A 15,361-nucleotide genomic window follows, 5' to 3' on the forward strand; every position below is an offset into this window, starting at 1 on the left:
ACACACACACACACACACACACACACACACACACACACACACACACACACACACACACACACACACACACACACACACACACACGTTAAATCAAAATACCTGTCGTCCTTGACGTGCACGTGCAGAAGCACAATGAAGCATGTCTGAACTGTTCTTGTACACGTGAGAGCTGAGAGAAGATGACGGCCTATTAAGTCAATGGGAGTACAGCAAATTCCCATGTGGCATATTGAACATTTTTCAGCCTTTAAAGACAGTGAAATGACATACTGTTCTCCATATCTAAGCAGTGGAACAGGCCTGCTATAAAAAGAAAAAAAAGCTATTTTTACACATGTTCCGTCCTTTTATTGTTTAATCTACTAGACTACTACAATAATATATACATATATATTATTAGACAACTAATAGGATCCACCAAGTAGGTCATATTAATAGAATTCCGAAGTACCACTGAATTTAAACTTCTCTGGTCAAAGTAAAACATTTGCTTTTTGAAATCGTTTTTGCGTCCTTGCCTTAGTGTGACTTTTTAAGCATTTAAGCTTAATATTTGAATTTGAGAGGTACTTCTCAATATGAGTGTTAATTATTTCATCCACTAATTAATCGTTTGGGCTACACCTTCTTGGTTTTCTAAAAATACACTCTGTACTTGCATGCTATCTTTATCTTTGATGTAATATGTTTGGTCTTTTCTTTCCAGATAAATCTATTTTTAGAATTTCCCTCGATGAAGTGCTTGATATGTCCTGCAACCATCAGCCTAACATCTTTTGTTTTTTTTCAGTCATACGTCCATGACAAGCACAATTTCTCACATTCTTGTGGGTCATGTGAGCTGCACAACTGATTTCAAGAAGGATCAGGAGGGTCTGTATTCTTGGCTGGGCCTGGGAATCATTAAAACAAAAAACAAAACAAAAACACTACAGTCTAAAATTTGGTTACACCAAAAGCACTATTTTAACAAAGCTATTATTTTTCCACATTTATTGTAGACATAGCATTTATTTGGCTTCCACATTTACATTTACCATAAAAGATGGGCAGATGATTGTTCAGCTTCATCACTTATCTTCACGAGGGTCATAAGGGTGCTGGAACCCATCCCAGCTGAGTCTGGGGAGGAGGCGTGTACCCCTGAGCTGTCGGCCAACCAATGACAGGGCTCAAGGACAATTAGTCACACCCATGGATAATTAGGCGTTTCTAATCAAAACATAGTTCCTGATGATCTTCCCCCCAAAAAAGCATATTTAGCGAATATACAGCACTTTAGTTTATTAAAACCAAATCATTGCCTCCCACCACTGGAGACAGGGTCGTGACGTCACTGCATTTAGGTTAGCCTATCAAACGCGTTTGTTGGCGGTAGCGATGCCCACAAGGCACAAGGCTCGTACGGCACGCGGGATACACCCACGAAAAAGCGACAGACTTGTCTCATACGGTAGTTTCTGGTGATCAGCGGCCGCCCCCCTTCTCCTCCTCGTATCCCCATCCAGCGACATGTCGTCGGCCGTCACCGAGACGGAGGAGTCGGCAGGAGTCTCCCCGCTCACGCCGCTCAAACTGGTCGGCTTGCTGTGCGTTTTCCTGGCATTGTGCTTGGATGTGGGTGCCGTGATGAGTCCCGCGTGGGTGACGGCCGACGACCAATATTACCTGTCACTATGGGAGTCCTGCTGGAAGCCGACAAGCGCCGACAAGTGGCAGTGCAACACCACGTTGAGCTCAGGTGAGGAAACGGTCACCTGGCAAGTACTATGTCTAATACGGGGTGTAAATTAAATATTTAAATTGTTAAACTAATGCTTTTTCACCTTTATCTGAACATTTTGACGTGACACATACTTTTAAGTTATTTCTATATTCTGAATATGCAAGCTTAAGTATCAGCAACCATTATTTCTCTTTCCTTGAATTCTAGTTACATGATTGCATATGGGATTCCTAAATCCCTTTTTGGGTTTGCCAGGAGTTTGCATAGGTTTAATTCTAGTTGTAAAGTTGGGTAGTTGAACCTCAATTAAATGTTCACTGCACACTTAAAATGATTCATTGGTGTGCTGTAAGCATAAATTGTTGTGCAGTGTGGATCTGTATATATTTCCCCTGAAATGGATTGGAGACCAATCTAGGGTGGAATCTCTTTAAATACATTTTTTTTTAATAAAGTTTAATCAAATTGCAGTTGACCAACTCTCTAAATATTGATGACCCCGTCGGTGCATATGCCCTCCACTGCCAAACTGTGTGAAAACTTACCGTAATCAAGTATTTTAATCAGCCCCGAGACTGCCTTATTGTCTCTGGATTCATGTCAACTTAAACCTAGCATATACTTACCAAAATACATTCTGATCTGTCCTCATATAAGAGTTACTTTACTGTGCATTACGATCTTCTCACCCTTTTGAGCTCTTCCCCAGTCGCTCTAAAACATTTCTGTATACCAGCTGAAAGCAACTGCATAAAAGGTTATATTCAGGCATGAGGAGAGGACGGTTGTAGACCTTTTTAGTTTGACACATCCTTCTACTTAATATATGTTCATTTTTACTACCACTTCCAAGACGGAGCTGACTGGTACTAATTGCAAAAATACCACAAGAGCTCATTAAAACTCTCAAATGATTACACACTAGTAGCATCCACTTAAGCTACCTGAAAACACCCTTGATGTTTATTGTCTGCTGCTGTGATCGTGAAATTGTGTGTGTGTGTGTGTGTGTGTTCTTGTGCCAATATTAGCCAACCATATTGAGTTGACCTATTTCTGGACAACGTCCTCTCCTCTGAGGGCTATCTGAATATTTCATGTCACACTTTGATTTTTTTGTTTCAACCCCACTCTTCGTTTCCTTTTACAAGTTGTTTTAACACGTTGGTATTAAAGAAAGAAGATCCTTACTGCCATTTTCCAATTTCTACCATCTCAATGTCATTGCTGGACCATTCTCCTTGTCCTTTATACCCAATAATACTGGGATTATTTTTCTAGTACATTAAGGAAGACAGTTTTTCTCATTTTCTTGATGCAGATTCATGTTGTCTTCTACATTTTTACTTTTTTTTTTATCTCATCCAATATAGATAAACAAATTTTGTGCTCACTTTCGCACGCAAACTCTCTTACCAAGACCTGAACTACCGTAACTGATGAACAGAACACATGGCAAAGGATTTTCCTAATGTTTTCCCATGTTAAATCATTTTCTTACTATTTTGAGTCCAGTTCCCTTTAAAAAATGTCCAAATTCAAGCAATTTTCTTGATTTTCTGTTCATTTATTTGTCCCCCCTTGTGGTAAAACCCCATCCCGTGTCTATCAAAGACCATCTGAGCCTCCAGGGGTCCCTTTTTCTATTTTTGGCAGCTAAAAATGTAACTGGAAATTAATGCTGCATTCAACTGTGGTCGATAAAGAGGGAAAATAGCGTAAATAACATTTGTGTTGACACTTGACACTAGCAAGGTGAACACAACAAGAGAAATGTGTTTACGTGATTTCATCATGACAACCAAAGATATGCTCTTCTCCTTATCTCAACATATCCATAAACAATGTTTCCATAGATACATTGAAAACCATGGGAATACACTATTGTTTAGAGTACATTTGGTGAATGTTATAAGCACTGCATTAATTTGCATAAATATAATAAGATGCTGTCACACCCTCACTTGTTTGTTTGGGTTTTTTTTTGTTGAAGGAGGGGGCTGGGGTGTTTATTTCACCCTATCCAACATCCATCCACCTCTCTCTCAACCCCCGTTTCAGCATGCGTGCTCATTGTAGCTATTCATAATGGTATTAAATAGAAAGGATGACTGGATTTTAAAAAGGATTCATCGGCAACAATATAGAGTGCTTTGAAATTCATTTTAATATTTACAGGATTAATATTAAGCAAAGTAGCAGAAAAGGTGGAATATTGGGTGTGGACTTACTTAAAATATATCAATTTGGTTTTCACAGTCAAGGGGGCAAACAATTAGGCAGAAAAGTTGGTATTTATTGGTTATTAGTGCTATTACAGTCATGATTTAAATAGGATCTTTGTATAATAGAAATGCAAGACCAGGGGTGGGCAAACTTTTCAGCCCGGGGGCCACATTGACTTTAAAAATTTGACAGATGGGCCGGGTCAGCACAAGATACGATACATATAAAAAAGTGCATCCGTTAACAGTACATATGAAACATAAACAGAAAAAAAGGACTAAAGTATTAAAATACTCATCATTGCTGCTGACTTGAAATTCTAGAAAAAGAAACTCAAGGTCAAGCTGTTTTATATTCATGTTTTCAACAAACAACACCTGGCTTTGAATTTACTTCTGTCTTGATTATTGAATGATAACGGATTAAGGGTACAGAACAAACAGGGCTTAATGAACAAGGTCTGTGTGCGACTTAAGTGGACATGAAGCTACCCTGTCCACAAGGCGCAAAGATTTTCGATTGGAGGCTTTTTGTCAGCCAAAGTGCTCCCTCTCCATTACCTTTCACTCAGCCTTTTTTTTTTGGCCTACTCGTCGACTCAACCTGTCATCGCTTTCCATGCTGCACCCTCGTTGCCCTTGTATCATTGCCCCTGTTGTTTTCCTCTTCTACTGTCCCCTCCCTTTTAAGCGCTTTGTAAAAACTGTCTCTTACTATGTATACTTTATTTCCGTCGTGATGCCCACTGATTCAATTTTATTACTTAGCCTTTCCTTTGGCCTTGCTTTTATCTTCTTCATTGGTGATGATTTGGGTGGCCCAGTGTCCGAGTGGTTACTGTGCGGGCATCACAGTTCTGAGGTCGAGGGTTTGATCCCAGGTGGGTCCTCACTGTTTGGAGTTTGCATGTTGTCCCTGGGATAGGCTCCAAATTTATGATAACTAATATCAAATTGATGTAACTGGCTAGCTAAATAAGTCCACACAGGAGCGTTGAACCCACCGCAGATTGAACCCTCGACCTCACAACTGTGAGCCAGACATGGAAACCACTCTTGCACCTGGCCGCCAGATAATGACCGTGACCGGACGTTTGGTCGCCGGTCTTTTGGTCGCCGGTCAAATGTACTTAGATATTAAACAGTACTTAGATATTAAACAGTACTTGGATATTAAACAGTACTTAGATATTTAACAGTACTTAGACATTTTACAGCACTTAAATATATAATTTTGAGAGCTGGCTTCAACAGTAAACTCTCTGTCACCATTTGACCGGCGACCAAAAGACCGGGGACCAAAAGACCGGTGACCAAACGTCCGAGCCCCGATAATGACAGTGTTTTGATCTAAAATTTAAGATGGCCACAACAGCACTTCATCCATGACTTCATGTCACTTCAATTTGGCAAAGATCATTCCGTGAGATTTTTACGATTTTAGTTCATTCTATATGATTTTTTTTCTTGTTTACGTCTTGTATCCATCTCCCTGATAGAGGCAGTTGACCGTCCCCATCTTTCCTCTATTTCCATGCTCGTGTACAGTTTGTTTTCATCTTTAAACAGCCCATGCTCAAGCGTGAACCTATTGAACAATGTCATCTTCAAACGGCAACTTTGTTCTGCTTTTTCCAACCACCTTCCAGACTGGCAGCTTGTCACACTGGCACTGTTGCTAGGGGGCGGAGGACTGGTGTTGATGTCATTCCTGGTGGCTCTGGTGGCCGTTTGCATCGGCACTCGGCGGCGCTTCTACAAGCCCGTCGCCTTCATGCTTTTTGCCACAGGTGCGTCAAAGCCACCATACCAGGTCAAAAGTAGCCCTTTAGCCGATTTCCCCTTAAAAAGAGTGAAAACCCTCGCCTAATAATTCTCATATTCTTACAACAGAGCCCCTTTCTGCATCTTATTTCTTTGTTCTTCATTTCTTCCTTCTTCAATCAGGCGTCAGTATGCCTTATTTCTATTCATTTCATCACTCCATACGTCAGTCCCTTTACTTTGCTCCCCATTGCAGTAATTATAATTATTTTAAAATGAAGATCCTGGTCTAAATTGTCTGATTTTTCCCAATTCTCAGTTCTCAAATATTTTGAACTCTATTGCACCTGTTCTGATTCATTTTTATTCTACACCTCTCCTTTATTTGCTATTCCTCTCCCATCATGATTCAATCATTTCCCTTTACACACTTCACACTCACTCTCGCCTTTTTGTTTTAATTATTTCACTTCTGTTCTTCCCTTGTCCCCATAGTCATAATTTGCTAAATGCTAATGACAGACAATTATCCAACGTGTGCTATTCTCAAAATTAAAGACTTCTTGTAGGACACTTTTTATTTTTAATGGAACAATGTCTTCTTCTTAGTGGTCCTCCAATCCTGCAGTTTGGTGCTCTACCCAGTCAAGTTCATTGAGACCATCAACTTAAAAATCTACCATGAGTTCAACTGGGGCTATGGTCTGGCTTGGGGAGGAACCATCTTCTCTTTTGGTGGGGCAGTTCTCTACTGCCTCAATCCCAAGAACTATGATCAATACTACTAGTTTCCAGCCAGACTCAACTTGCTGGAAGGGTGTGAGAATGTGCTGGATGGGTGTAGATGACTGAAAGTACGCTAAAGGATTGTTGTACACAAGTTTACACTGCCGCTTCCATTCTGTCATGTGACACAGAAGAACAATTCTGATTGTGTGGAGAGCCAAGCCAATCAGAAGAAAGGACACACGTCACCTCCTTCAACAAATCAACTCACCAAACCAGATGTACTATGTAGCAGAATAGAAAGAAGTACTCATTTTTCGTCAATCATTTGCATTATTATCTTCACAAATTGTCATTACAGGAGATTCCACTTGACCCATTTGCTGTAGCCCTTATTGATTAATGTGTAACTACACTTTGATGTGAGACTGGACTGTGCTTGACCCCCTCGAGATATGCTTGAGTCAAAATTGGTCAAAATATCACAAAACACTGGACATGTTTATCAAAAGCTTTTCTGCTAAATATAATGGCATCCTAAGATGAAAAAATACATGAAAGGCAGAAAGCTTTTACTGAGAAATGACATCAGTTTTAAATAAATAGTAGTCCATATTATTTATGATATACTGAAGACTCTAAACTGCCCATTGATGGAAATGTAGATCAATGTACTGTAATTTGTGTTATTATTATTATGCAGCTACCAGAAATGATGGACCTCTTCCATCAATCATACCTGAAATCATCATCATCACATTGTACTTTGCATCCTACTTTCATCATTTAGGAATTGCAGAGTTCATTGAGTTACAAAGAGGATACGTGGAGTGTCATCATGAGACTTTTTCAGCTACCGAGAAAAATATTGTGTGTGCTAGGTTGTGCTGTAGATCAGCATTAGGTCCGTCCAACTTTTCAGTGTGTTCACATAGATAAGACTGGTGACTGCATTTAATGGGGAATAGATGTTTGGGCAAAGCAAATATGTGAAGGAGTGACTTACGAAACATGTCTGTGTTAGACCATAAGTTAAAATAAACAATGCAGAATTGTTATTGTTGAAGTGGTGCACTCACGGGGGGTGTCCAAAGTTCTGTCGCTGTGCATATACAGTGTTCCCTCGGTCATCGCGGTTAATGGGGACCGGGACCACCCGCGATAAGTGAATTTCCGCTAATTAGGGATTCCCCTTCAAAAATGCCTAATTTGAATTTAATTTAAAAAATTTTACCCCCTGTATACAGTACACCATATAGAATACGGGTAGACAGAGTGAAATTCATGTTATAACAAAAACAAACTGTGAAATATGTTGTCTCAATGTAATATTTGTACTTTTTCCCCCAAAATATCCGCGAAGCTCTGAGTCCGCAGTGGCTGAACCGTGAAGTAGCGAGGGAACACTGTATTGTAATTAATTTCATGCATATTCTAATCACAAACATTGAACATGCCCTATTCCAAAATGTCTCAAGAAACATGAATAGTTGAATTCGTAATAATGTTCTGTTGAATTGTTGCACTGTTACAGCCCCGAGTATTTTACTACCACGGGAACCACCCAGGTTCTACAAAGAGTGTCAAACTCATTTTTGGAATCTGCAACATGTAAGTACAGTTTTCTTATGACTATGATGACATTGTGACCCTTATGTACACAAATGTATTTTCACCTATTCAGAACAAATTGAATGCCACCTGATTTTAAGGCAAAGGCTTTTTAGCTCAATAATTAGTCCCTTTAATTTAAATCTGTATTGATTGAAAATTTTAGGGTTTTTGTCATACTAACTTCTGTAATTATTATTATTTTTTAATGTTAAACAATGTATGGGGTTTAAAAGAACTGGTATAACAGGCGGGTTTAGAACCAGCCAAACGCCTTTGGTTAATATCACTTAGGAAACGGTTTGCACCTGCCATGGTTGGAATCCAGGTGAAACTTCTTTACTAATTAGGGGGAAACAAAATGTTTGGAATCCCAGAATGAATAGTTTGCTGGCACATACCTCGTGGTAACCGTGGTGTATTTTTTATTTTTTTGTCCATGGCGTCTGCCAACGAGACGCATCAGACAAGTTACTATTTCGAGATAGGAATGCTCCTGTGGCGACCCCATGCCATCGCGTTCTCCTCTCTGATGGCCCACCTGCTTGGTTCCATCTTGTGTTTGGAGATGTTTGACAGCTACTTCTCAAACTTCATCCCACCCCCTATCTTGGCTCGAGTTTGGCTGCTTTGCCCACATCAACCCAGTCTGTGGCTGCCGCCTCTGGAGTGTCGCACTTGTACTTGGACTATCCTCTAGTTTGACGCAAAAAGTACTTTTTGACCCGGTTTCCCTGCTTAGGAGTTATGGCGGAGGCTGTGCGACCCGAGGACTACTGCGATGAGGTGCTGGAGGATGAATTCGGGGAGATCATCAAGTGTCGATCTGGTAGGGCATGATAAGTGTGATAATGGCAATTTCAGTGTCTTTTCTCCTCAATTTCTCTATTGTTGTATACACTGCATTGAATGATTGCAGTCGCTTAAATGGTACAAATTAAGACAAAAAATACAAGGCCTCCATGTATCAAGTTACGACATTGAAAGTTAATATTTTTTATTTTTTAGTTTCAACAAAGTTTTTATTAATTGACAAATTCACAAACAACATATTTTCCTTTCTCTATTAAAGAGCATTGTGGACACACTAAGAAACATTTTGCAACTTACTTTTTCTAAAGATCAATCAGTATTAATAAACTACAGTTGACAACCACTGTTTACTTTATCATACATTTTGAGGAGTAAATGTGAACAGAAAACTAAATACTAAGAAAGTACAGATATCTGAAAAACTACTTCATGCAGATGACAATACTTTTTAAATTATATTTTTTGCACAACATAATTTTAATCTAAAACATTTTGATTCCTACAAATTATATTTTAATCCAGTTATTTTATTTGATTCATCCTAACCAGGTCTATATCCAGTTCATTCTCAATGTAAAAAAGTTGCTGTCATCCACTTGAATTGATAAAATTTAATACTTTTGGCCGTTTTTAGAACATACTGTACATATACAAAGCATACATTGTGTCCTTTATCTGGCTTGGTTTTTAAAGCATATGATATACTAAGCTTATTTTCAATTAGATCGCTGAGTGTTGACACCGAAATAACACCCACACCCAATTTAACAACAGCATGATTTGTGTGTATGTAGAGGACATAAGCAAAGCCATGCACCTGTCGAAAAGTGCACAATGGTGCTTCCTGACACAAGTGACACGTGTCACTTTTTATGTTGTACTTTTGGTGAGAATTGTTACACAAATAACAGTGAGAAATTTGCACAATCTTGAGCAGGTGTCCCAAAAATCACTAGAAACTTCATTATCTGTCTTATCTGTGTCATCTGCATTTGATTTTGGCAATATTTATAAACAGAGTATCATTTCCCATGCCCAGGTCTCGCCAATTGACATTGGAGGAGGGTTGTCGCCAACAGTAACGTAAATAGTTTTACACGTAAATGCTTTTAATGTGCAAGTTCTCAAAATGGAGCTAAAATTCAATCAGGAACAAACTAACTTGAACACTGAATTCCTTAAATTGTGATTAGATGATGCTTGTGGTCAATTTGAAATATTGGAAATACCAAAAGTCCATGAATGGTGTACTATTGGGTGAGCTCCAAAAAGAATAGACAGACAGTCTCACTCTCTCTCTTTCCGGACCCCCCCCCCCCCCACCACAAGCATCGTCAACTTCTACCTCCTAAACTACAGTTGGTAGGTCATCTCATGCTGGAAATAGCAGTCAGCTGGCCCGGAACACGGTAGTGTACGGTATCAGATATCTTATAGAGCGGTTGTCATGGTCTTTCACTCTCTACTTTTCAACCTCGTCCACATCCATCGGCCTATTGACATGTCCCAACTTTTTCTGTACAGGTCCTTTCCTGCTCCTCTTGGTTAATTAGGTAATCATGTTGGTTATAAGGAAAATATATATAGCATATATATATTTTACTGCATTGTTCTCAGGCCCGGTGGATTTTTTTTCTGGGTACTCTGCTTTCCTACCACATCCCAAAAGCATGCTGGGCAGGCTGGTTGTACACTCTTAATTGCCTCCTAGCTATGAGTGTGAGAGTGAATGGTCACCTGTTTCCATGTCCCCTGTGATTGGCTGGCCATTAATTCACGGTGTCCTCCGCCTAGTGCTCATAGTTGGCTGGAATAGGCTCCAGTGATTCTTGTGAGGATAAGCCGTTTGGGGATGAATGAATGCCTTGTTTCATCCAAAGTCAGCACATATTTTCTACTTCAAACTTTTCTTGATTATTCCAACCCCGGGCCCCATCAAGACAGCATTCCACTGGGTGTGATGTATTTAATCAATGTTTTTGTCTTTGTTGTGGGGATATTTATTACCAATATATATATTGTTATTGCGTATTGAGTATCAACCCTGTATTGGTATTGCTGAAAAATATAATATAAAATTGCGAGTTATTGTGATTCCATTCCATAAGACTTCACAATAGTTCAACACTAGAAATTTATGTTGACATGCGAACATTTTAATGTTCAAGATGTTGCTTATATAGCAACTAGCACTGACTCTTCATTATCATAAAGGAATTATTGTTTTGTTTTTTTAGCTTTAAATTCAAGTAACGGAATTTCATGCCAGAAGAGGGCAGCACAGTGCTTTGTTCAGCAACAAATGTTAGTGTTCCTTAGACAAGTTTGACTAGAATTCAGGTATAATGCTGGGTTTTACAAATCATATATAGTGAGGTCGGTCCTTACTGTGTGTATTTTGCATTTTTTTGTCCGGGGTTGCGTGGGTTTTCTTCAGGTACTCCAGTTTCCTCCCACACCCCAAAAATGTGCACTGTAGGCTGGCTGAACCCTCAAAATTGCCCTTCGAGATGAGTGTGAGCGTAAATGCTTGCCCTTCGTCTTCCTGAATTGATGGCCAGTCAAAGGCGGAATATATGAAAATGAATGATTGAAATATAGGACGTGAACACGTAATATCTCAATGATAGTTGTAAGGTTTGGAGATTTTAAACTGTGTATCTGCTTTTCTTTGTTGAATTCTATCTAATTTTATTTATATTTTCCTTATTTCCCTTATTGGATTGTAAAGAAACAAAAACCAAAAAGTGTTATCTTTCCATCAAGTTACTATCCACTTTGCAATTGGGCCTTTTCATTTATTGAGGTGAGCTTTAGTTACTTCTTTGTTTTTCTGTCATGCTCTCTTCATCACCCTTTCCCATTGACTTTTCTCGTCTCCTATTATCGCTTCTGTCTTTCATACCAATTTGTTTGTCTAGCAGCTGCATATCGTTCTGTTTCCATTCATCTATTCATCACCTATCTACCACGTCACATTATTAAACTATTATCAGTGATGCTCTTGCTACTTTGAATGGGTGTTTCAAGGCTAATGAAAACCAAACGTGGGTGCCCAGCAACAATTCAGGACACAAGTGGTGAAGCGATGAAAAGATGGGATTGAAGGAATGACTCCGACAAATGAGACAGATGGCTGGAGGGCAGATTCAGGTGGAAGGTTTGAATAGCTGATGTGGAGATGAGGTAGCTGAACTCAGCAAAAAGAATGAACAGTGCACACATTTTGCTTCAGGAAGAAAATTGGGAAACTTGTCATATATATCCCAATGGTTCAGTGGTTATTCCGCCTGACTTCGGTGCAGGAAGCATGGATTCGATTCCCACTCGGTGGAGTCTAATTGCGAGCAGAGGCCCTAGTCCATATTTTTCAGGATAGAAACCCTCCAAGTCCAAAAATGGAAAAAGAATGATAATTCTTGTCACTGAGATGACCATGTAAGGGCTATGAGCCATGTGGGTGTAAAAGGACGGCTGAGATTGCACTTAATTGCTGTCCAAAGGCAGGGCGGGTCTGAAATAATGGCTCATCAGCTCTAGTATGTACTCCTAATTCATCATTAGGCAGGCTTTAAGTCTAAGCTCAGAGGACCAGCATTATGGTCATGCTCTAGCACAGGGGTCGGGAACCTTTTTGACAGAGAGAGCCATAAACAATTCATATTTTCAATTGTTATTCATTGATAGCCATACTCAGAATTTTCTTGAAGTAAAAATACATGAAAATGCGTGCATTTTTAGTCGTTTCACTGCCTTCATTGCTCTTGCATAATAATTATGATGTAGATGGGACCAACAGAGCTCCCTCCACTTTCAAATTAGACATGGATACTCCTTGAAGTCTGAGACAGGAAACCAGGACAAGACATGTCATCTTTTCAAAAATAACTTGTCCAACTCTTTCATGAGACTGTCCAGTTAAATGATACATCAGGATATGGATTGGGTGACAGCAAGGTGCCTTCTCTCTTCTGGAACGTCATGAAATTGACCTGGTACTGTCACAACTTGTATTATAACATAGTTCTATTTTCTCCCTCAATACAAGAGATGTCAGTGCCTCATTTTCCATTTAAATGGGACCTTTTAACATTGTTGTACTATAAATGTTCTACAATTGAGGTGAGGGTATTTCCCACCTTAAATTGCAATTATTATTGACATGACAAAATATTCGATTATCCACAAAAATCTCAGCCTCTTTACATTTACCAATATGTGCAATAATAACTTGGTAGGGCCGAAGGCTGAATATAAAATAATACTTGTTTACCTATGAACACGTGACAATATGATAATTGCCAATACTGTAAACTCTGCCACGATTCAATTTGGTTCATATGGACCTTTCTGTGATTTTAATATGATATTATTACACACATTTATCAGTTTCACGTGTTGCCAAAGGCAATGAAAACATATTTAAAACATGGTTGTTGTTGAAACTGTAGTTGCAGAAAGATTCCAGAAATTCTACTGAGACCCAATACTTTAAACAAAATTATATCTGAAAGTTGATGATTTTGATTCATGTTTTGCCTTTATTTAGATTTTCATGCAATTGGACATTGAATTAGATTGAGTAAGAGTTGATAGCCCTAATATTATGACAGCAAGCTAGAAAGAGAGAAAATTGAAAAGGTCAGTTGTTTGGGCTAGTCACCCAGTTAACAGCCTGGCAACTCCATACTCGCTAATGTCACAGATACTGCCATGGAACATTAAGATCAAAACCCCAAGTGGACCTACGTAGATAATACTCGCACCCCAGGTGGATATGTTCAATAAAGCAAAACTAACATCGGATTCGTTAATTTATTAAGAGAGTACACCGCTCTAAAAAATATTCATTTGAATATAACTCAGCCTGAAAATGTCTTATACACATAATGTAGTCCAAATGTAACTATGCTGGGAATGCATCATGTCAAATAAATTGAAGAATATTAAAAAAAACAGCGATGATTGTTATTTAATTAGATTTCATTTCAACCAGGCAAAGGTGCAACTCAATTAAGGGGAATATTAATTAGTCAACTTGGTGTTGCTCACTTCTATTGCCTCAGGGACCCGAGTGACATTTTAGAGGGTTTTATTCATAGGCCCTAAAGCAAAAAATTAATTAATGACAGCAAATGTCACAACAAGCATTGTTAAATGTTGCCACCATCATATTGCATTTTTTTAAACATTATCTTATTAAATAATTGAATATGACTAATGTAAAAAAAATCCTGTTTTTCAGTATGATGGATAATTTCTTTTTGTTTTTAATTTATTTTGGATAAGTACACATCTCCCAGGTGTACTTAAGGTCATTGTGCTCATTCTACATCATCCACCTAGAGCAGGGGTGGGCAAACTTTTCGGACCGGGGGCCACATTGACGTTACAAATTTGACAGATGGGTCGGGTCAGCACAAGATACGATACATGTAAAAAAGTGCATCCGTTAACACTACATATAAAACATAAACAGAAAAAAGGTATTAACATGCTCATCACTCATCATAAAAGTAAAAAGTATAAAGTACAAAGTCAAGTAAGTAAAAAGGAATGTTTTAAGAAATATTAAAATGTCATTTATAAAAAGATAGAGTGGCTGTAAAACACGAAAAACAAATAAGAGTGGACAGAGCTACTGCCACTGGCTTTCACGTGACGGCGCCATCCTGGGGATAAAAAAAAAAAAGAAAACTTTGGACAACGTCGGTGGGCCGCATTAAAACAAACTATGGCCCGCGGGCCACATCCGGCCCGCGGGCCGTAGTTTGCCCATGCCTGACCTAGAGTCAGGATCATTCCCACAGTGAACATATATACTTTCTTTGATCACACCATAAAGATGGCCAAGTCACAAGAGCAAGGTGACGAGCTAAAAATCCCACTGAAACCAAAGTATACGTATTTCTAACATATTTTTCCCTTGCCAAATATGTTTGAAAACTGTGAAATGCATTGGTTAAACTGATCTCAATGTTGTCTGTATTGTATTGTGATTTATTGAGGAGCAAGGAAAACATAGTAAAGGTTTAAAGTTGGAACATAAAAAAACCTTTTCAGCTTAGAATGTAAATTGGCTTGGTTCAATATTTATTGCTCATTAAAAGCTCGAGCTTGGCACTTTGATGGGACTTAATCATTTGGAAATTGAATCCCGGCCAACTTTGATGCACAAGTGAAAGCTAAATAAATCAATAACTTCAAGTCCAAAGTGAAACATTCCTCGAAGCATTATTTTAAATGAAAGCTTTCATTTACACACACAAAAAAATATAGCTAAAAATATGATTTGCAAAAACTGAAATGTGTATTAACTGGTTTAAAAAGTCAGTTGATTCTTAATGGCGTAAGGAAAAGGCAGCACAATATCAATCACTATAATCGTCTACTTTAATTTAACTTTCCCATCTATTTTCTATTGCATTTCGCATTCAGAGCCCCTCACCCCTGCTTTTGAACAAAAGTCAATCAGTGTAATTTAAACTAAACTTGT

At 38.6% G+C, this 15,361-nt stretch overlaps 2 protein-coding genes across 2 annotated transcripts in view; both read left to right on the forward strand.

Moving 5' to 3' along the window:
* The first annotated feature begins 1,247 nt into the window (after nt 1-1,247).
* Nucleotides 1,248-7,285, forward strand: LOC144199975 (transmembrane protein 47-like). The gene is made up of 3 exons (XM_077721894.1): nt 1,248-1,741; nt 5,601-5,741; nt 6,325-7,285. Exons 1-3 carry the CDS (start codon nt 1,513-1,515, stop codon nt 6,501-6,503), a joined length of 549 nt encoding a protein of 182 aa, XP_077578020.1. The 5' UTR covers nt 1,248-1,512; the 3' UTR covers nt 6,504-7,285.
* A 687-nt stretch (nt 7,286-7,972) lies between these two features.
* Nucleotides 7,973-15,361, forward strand: part of dmd (dystrophin) — a 105,816-nt gene continuing 98,427 nt past the window's right edge. Inside the window, exons 1-2 of the mRNA XM_077733306.1 lie at nt 7,973-8,052; nt 8,519-8,881. Coding sequence (XP_077589432.1) covers nt 8,800-8,881 — 82 coding nt within the window. The 5' untranslated portion in view covers nt 7,973-8,052; nt 8,519-8,799. The remainder of the gene's footprint in view (nt 8,053-8,518; nt 8,882-15,361) is intronic.

This window comes from Stigmatopora nigra, chromosome 1, assembly GCF_051989575.1.
Source record: "Stigmatopora nigra isolate UIUO_SnigA chromosome 1, RoL_Snig_1.1, whole genome shotgun sequence".
NCBI classification, from domain to species: domain Eukaryota; kingdom Metazoa; phylum Chordata; class Actinopteri; order Syngnathiformes; family Syngnathidae; genus Stigmatopora; species Stigmatopora nigra.

What these genes read in the sequence shown, in the direction of transcription:
- LOC144199975 (XM_077721894.1), top strand. Translation starts at nt 1,513, where the DNA reads ATGTCGTCGGCCGTCACCGAGACGGAGGAGTCGGCAGGAGTCTCCCCG. An exon ending in CAACACCACGTTGAGCTCAG is followed by an intron (nt 1,742 to 5,600) that starts GTGAGGAAACGG and finishes ACCACCTTCCAG; the next exon opens with ACTGGCAGCTTGTCACACTG. An exon ending in CTTCATGCTTTTTGCCACAG is followed by an intron (nt 5,742 to 6,324) that starts GTGCGTCAAAGC and finishes TCTTCTTCTTAG; the next exon opens with TGGTCCTCCAATCCTGCAGT.